The 6,244-nt window shown below is 34.3% G+C and overlaps 1 protein-coding gene across 6 annotated transcripts; it reads left to right on the top strand.

Moving 5' to 3' along the window:
* On the top strand, positions 1–4,435 carry LOC107414799 (calcineurin B-like protein 4). 6 transcript variants are annotated; one of them, XM_048469832.2, is made up of 10 exons: positions 1–271; positions 737–852; positions 1,751–1,886; positions 2,198–2,280; positions 2,453–2,512; positions 2,807–2,915; positions 3,025–3,077; positions 3,411–3,491; positions 3,575–3,687; positions 3,881–4,435. In XM_048469832.2, exons 3-10 carry the CDS (start codon positions 1,811–1,813, stop codon positions 3,942–3,944), a joined length of 639 nt encoding a protein of 212 aa, XP_048325789.1. In that variant the 5' UTR covers positions 1–271; positions 737–852; positions 1,751–1,810; the 3' UTR covers positions 3,945–4,435. The 6 variants fall into 6 exon arrangements, with proteins under 6 accessions (XP_048325789.1, XP_015878485.2, XP_024927953.2 ...); XM_016022999.4 differs by lacking the exon at positions 737–852 and adding an exon at positions 631–704; XM_025072185.3 differs by having other exon boundaries at positions 631–852.
* The last annotated feature ends 1,809 nt before the right edge of the window (positions 4,436–6,244 follow it).

The following is a 6,244-nucleotide window of genomic DNA, read 5'->3' as shown; positions in this document are numbered from 1 at the left end:
GAAAAGAACAAGTGGGTCGGAAAAAAATTGGTAAAAACAGGCTCTCTAAGGAGATTTCTATATACTGATGCGGTTTCAGTTTGGAGATTGAAAACTTTGAATATCATAAAACAACCTCTCCTTGAACTTACAGACCACGTACTCAACCCCATTGGAGCCAAGCTAAGAAAGCTAAGATCTTTCTCTCAATTTTCATTTCTTTTTAGCATGTTCTAAACGGCGAAAGCTCAGCGACAGACCCCTTTTGGCCATCTTCAGGTCTCTCTAACAGGTTAGCTCTTATCTCTGTGTTTATTGTTTTTAATGGAACTGGGTCTTCTTCTATGTGCTTATAATTTGAATTTTTTCTTATGGTTAATGAAAAAAGAAATGAAAAGGGAGGATATTATTATAATCCCATGTTTTTTTTTTTGGTATGGTGTTTGCTTTGGCTCCCCAAGTGTTTTCTGTCTCGTGCTTCATTCAGATATCCTAAATCCAATTTGTTTCATGCATTTTACCCTTCGGTCAAACGGGGAAGATGGGTCACTGGGTTTATCTCACATTATTGTTTTCAGAATGAAAAAAAAGTTTTGATTTTGATTTTATTTTAGCGTAAACTTCTTGTTAGTAAATTATTAAATTTTGCAGACGAGTCCCAAATGGGAATTCCAAAGCATGATGCTGAGCAGATTCTCATTTTTGCTACATCATGTTTTCAATCGGTAATGATGGTCTCTGAGAGTTTTTTCTGCAGTCGCATTTTGACCGGGTTGCACTTGCACAGTGTTTGGCTGCCAGGAAGATTTGAGATGCTATCATGCTCAATGTCATGCATTAAGTAGTTATAATCCCAGAATATGATCGTACTAGGCATGTGGTCCTAATTCCTACGCAAGAAAGATATATATATATATATATATATATATATATGTTTTTTTGTAAGAGAAATCTAACGCTGATACTTTAATTTTTATCTGCAAGCTAAGTGAGGATCTGAAAATCTCAACTTTGATCATTCTGCCTTCTTCCCAAACGAGCAATAGTGATGCTGAAAAAATTTAGGGTCTTACTACCAGTTCTTTGTAGCACTAGGACGACGATATGGAACTAGCCAAGGAAAGAATTGTAGAACTGTAGAAACATAAACAGGTTCAGAACTAGAAATTTTATGAGCTTGAATAGTAGCCTAAATATGATGCCCATATGCAGATTCTTTTTTGTTTTTGTTTTTCTTTTTTTTTTCCCCTATATGTTTATATTTTTTAAGTAATAATAGTTCAAGTGACAGCTTAAGTCCGTAAGGATTTCTCATATATTTTCTAGTCTTTCAGGGGAGGCTGGAACTGGTGATATAACTATTTTGGCATCAAATTTTTAATAATTTTAAGCAGTTTTGTCATTATTGGAAGGTTCGAGAAACTGAGTTTCTTCTAGCTGAAAAGCAGCAGCTAGTTGCTGTCCCATAAGGATCTGTGGCTAGTGATAGCATACATTATACACAGTTCTGGTAATGTCTACTGGTATGTCTAGCCACTCCTATATTGTGTGGTCTGAATTGGAGTCACAGAGAGGACCTTCCTATATTCTTGCTAGTGGGTGAGACATTACCGATTGGTCTCCTTCAATTCTTGTCATTGGCCTTCGTGTTTTGAGTTCGATTGTCATTATCTTTGCCATCCGAGATGGTTATGGATATACAAATTGACATTACAGTATTTCAAAATTTTTCTCACCCCTCTAATTTCAATTTTTCTTTGGATTTTGACAGGTCTGGCCTTTTCCTCGGTATTATTGGGGTCTTTTTACTTCTTTCTATGAAATTGTATGAATGGGCTGCTATCCCTCAAAGAAAGGTTACGTTCCTGGCTACGAAGAGCCTTCTGTTCTTGCTGCTGAAACACCTTGTGAGTATGCATCAGCATAACTATTTTGTTCTCCTGTAACTTTGTTAGTTTGCTTAGTTTCACAAACGAACCATAATGATCCTCTTTCATGATGTTGCTTATAAATCCATAGCTAGGCTCATCATCTTTCCCTAGGCATCCATGATTATGTCTTATTAAACTAATGATTTAATATCACTTGGGATACCCTTAAGGTAGACTGGACTGTTTAATTAGTTCAAGACACCTGCATCTTTATCTTTCAATTCTCTGGAATAGAATAGTGACTAAATTTTCTTATCATTAAAATTTTCTATGCAACTTATTTGCAGTTAGTGTGAGTGAAGTTGAAGCCTTATATGAGCTTTTCAAGAAATTGAGCAGTTCAATTACTGATGATGGACTTATCCATAAGGTATGTTTTCCATGGTTGCATCTCAAAGTTATTGTTACCTTCATTTTTAGCTGATTACACAAGTGTGCAAAATATGAGTCAATAGAACTTCATCACTTTGTGTATTATCAACTATATACTTGAAATTTTTTCTCCTACTTAATGACAATTTTATAATCCAACTCTTCGACAGGAAGAATTCCAGCTGGCACTCTTCAGGAACAGAAATAGGAGGAATCTGTTTGCAGACAGGGTGTGTGATTCTGGCACCTCTTTCATAGATCAATAGGCCATGCTTAATGTAATAATGAGTCTTTTCTTGGTAGATGGAGACTTCTAAATTTCTGAAAGCAGTGGTGGCTGAAATTTTCACTGTGATTTTGAACTGTTAAGTGCTATAATGGTTTTATTTTTATTGTTTTCTAACTTAATTTTTAAGTTTTTAAATCCTTTTTATCACTTATCAATGATCATGCATTTTTACAGTATAGCATTTGATGATGCCATTCCAGAACTTACTCTTTATTTTTTGGGGGGGTTCTTGTAGATTTTTGATTTATTTGATCTTAAGCGCAATGGAGTTATTGAGTTTGGAGAATTTGTTCGTTCATTGGGGATCTTTCACCCCAACGCACCTGTAGAAGACAAAATTTCATGTAAGATTAAATTTTCCTAATAAAATTCATATGTTCATGCTTCTTATGGTGTCTTTCTCATTTTTAATTATCCACATTATCATCTGCTAAGTTGGTCGTCCTCTTGCAGTTGCTTTTAGATTGTACGACCTGAGACGCACTGGTTACATTGAGCGTGAGGAGGTGAACTATGCAAACTTTTCTCCTTCTCTTGCAGCTTGCATCATGGTTCCTTTTCCATTCTGTTTTCACAGATTGTTTAAAATTGTTTTACATCATAAAAAGGTTTTTCTTTAATTATTTATTTTTGGGAGTTACCGAATATGTTTGTTTTTGTTAATGTATCAACTTAATAACAAAGATATTGCTTTGACCTGAATGTGGCTTTAATGCCTAGCAATTGGTTCAGTACTGACACTGTCTTCTTGGTGGAAGTTTCATGTTTATTAATGTGTAACAATATTTTTATGAAGCTATTTTGCACAACTATGTTGAGAGTTTATCTTGTTATGACAGTTGAAGGAGATGGTGTTGGCGCTTTTGCATGAATCAGAGCTAGTACTTTCAGATGATGTTGTTCAAACAATTGTGGATAAGGTACAAATCCCTCTATATCAAGACCCTTACCCTTTCATGATTCTTTAAGTCAAATGTTTCTGAAGTTGTTTGTTTTTCCCCAGACATTTAGCGATGCAGATTCAAAAGGCGATGGAAGGATTGACCAAGATGAGTGGAAGGAATTTGTTTCAAAACATCCATCTCTACTAAAGAATATGACTCTACCATACTTAAAGTAAGTAATAAATTCTGTTCAAAGTTTGTCGATCTTTATATCAACATGAACTTGACATTGCCTTATTTCTATACTTGTCCAAATTGATAATTCCCTTCTTCATTCCCCGCTCAGAGAAATCTTAACAGGAGTTGAGTTTCATATTTTCTACCGAATTTTAATAACATGAGTCAAAATCCATGACATTTCTCAGGGACATAACCTTGGCATTTCCTAGCTTTGTGATGAGCAGTGAAGTTGAAGATCCAGAAATGTGAGACTGAAATTTACTTCAGGAAGGAATCAATATATCATGTCTTGAGATGCTGGTTGTTTCAAGTCAACTTCAAGGAAGCTAATCTTGACCCTGAAAGATTTCATCTCTGAATCATACTACAAGAACTTGATAAATGAAGCAGAGCTGAAAATTAAGTCACTACTCAAGCTTCAGCCTCTTGTTGCCACCCTCAAATTCTCTACTTCTTCTCAAGTTCAAAGGCTACTATAGAAAAGGTTCAAAAACATTGCACGAACATCACCAATCCAATCCAATCTTCCATTTTATGTTTTTGCGGAATAAGTAAATCTTTGAGTAAAAGTTGAGCTAGAAAGATCTCTATGTATAAGCTATCCTCTCCCTTGATATGACATGGATTCTTCCAAGAATCTTGAACCTCAAACTTCTTTCCAAAAAGGTTTTTCTGTTTTGAAAGCAAGATACAAGAAAACAAACATTACTAAAATAGCAGCTTGCCCCATATTTTGTGAACTTCTTTAATGCCCATTTCATTGAATGTGGGGCTGTTTCATTTTAATTTAGGTTACCAAGAAGAGATGGAGTCCTTAGCAACGATCCAATTACATAGCAATTTTATTATATGTATATGAATGTTATAAGGAATACATAGTATTGGCTTCTGATAAATTATTTCCTCTAGAAAGTGTCAGTATTCAATTTTTCCCACCATAATGTGATCCACGAGGTTTAGTTTGTGGATCAAGGTGGTCCCCACAAAACCCCAAGATAGTGAATTGGATAATTAAAAAACCTGAAGGCAGATAGTATTGGTTCAAAAAGGAAGAGGCACCGCATGAATAGTTTCCATCAAGAAAGTGTTTTCTGTCTGCCATATCTCTAAGCCTTATTTTCCATTTCCCAACGCCTGCCAAAGAAATGGTCCACGCCCATACAAACTTCTTTTTATATGTTCCGCTGCACAGCTAGAGCTATCCTATCTCATTCTCATACTTCTATTATCTCCACCATTTTGCCATTGATATTTGATTGACATAAATTCTGATTTTAGAAGATATGTGATAAAATGGTGTTACTGTTAGATTGTATTTAGTTTGGCTTATCGTATAAATATTTACCTATGCCCAATTTTATATAAAATGTTCAACCAATAAAACAATAATATATCATTTTGCCAGAAAACAATTTGGTACGGTATAAATATCGAAACCAAAGTGTTATTCTACATAAAATTGATGTTTTCAAAAAAAAAAAAAAAAAAAGTAATAATAAAGGAAAAAAAAAAAAAACAATGCTTATCACATACATGAGAACATAGAAATGAATTTGACAAAAATTCTGAATAAAAAAAAATTGAACCAACTATTTTATTGGATTTGTACCCAAATTATTGCAGTATTTGTCTGATGTGTTTCGGTATGGTTCATGTATATGCGGGGCCAGCTTCAGAGAAAAGACGAAAACCAATAAGGTAAGCCAAGAGGAACGTGGCAGATTTTGATTGGGCCAGCAAAACCTATTTAACTAGGGCTGTGCAACTACGTTGGCAACACGTGGCGTGGGACAGTGAATCATCCACACAGTAAAAACAACCCTCCCCACGACACGATTCTTTTTTTGGGCAACCAGAAATTGAAAGTGCTCCAATTTTTCACCCAATTATTATCTGAAACGCGTGGTGGTCACGCTCCTATTGAAGCGAATGGGGTGCACTCGTTTGGAGCTTCAATCATTTGGTCTTGTTCTTAAAGTCACCTTCAAATTCACGGCTTCACTGTTGAGTGTTGACGTAGCACCGAGTTGTCATTGGTCATTTTTCTCTTTCTGTAAAATAAAAAGTAGAAAAAAGAGTACATTTTTTCTACTTTTTATTTTCACCATATCGGAAAAAGAAAAAAAATAGTTGTCGAATATATATATATATATAATTAGGATAATTTTTTAAAAAAACACCAAAAATTATCTTTTTTAAATTTTTGTTTAATTTTCAAATATGAAATATGACTACTATAATTAAAAAAAACCATCTGCCTAGATAATTTGTTAATAGAACTTATCTTTTTCAAAATTTAAAATTTCAATCCAAAAAAAGAATTTTTACTAGGCGACAAATTGGCACTGTGCTTAGCTGAGCTACTCATCGGAATTTTCCTTATTCAATCATGTTATTTATCCATTTCTGTTTGTTTATTTATTTGCATAACGCCATTTTCCAATTATCAATTTTATCGAAAGTAGGAACAAAGATCCAATTAAGGCGGTAAATGTGATGGAAAATTAATTAAAAATAAAAGAAAAGTAGCCAAAGTGGGAAGTGGCGCG

This window comes from Ziziphus jujuba, chromosome 8 (genome assembly GCF_031755915.1).
Source record: "Ziziphus jujuba cultivar Dongzao chromosome 8, ASM3175591v1".
Classification (NCBI taxonomy): Eukaryota; Viridiplantae; Streptophyta; class Magnoliopsida; order Rosales; family Rhamnaceae; genus Ziziphus; species Ziziphus jujuba.
The sequence above is the reverse complement of the archived record's forward strand: the minus strand, read 5'-3'. Positions and strand labels throughout refer to the sequence as shown.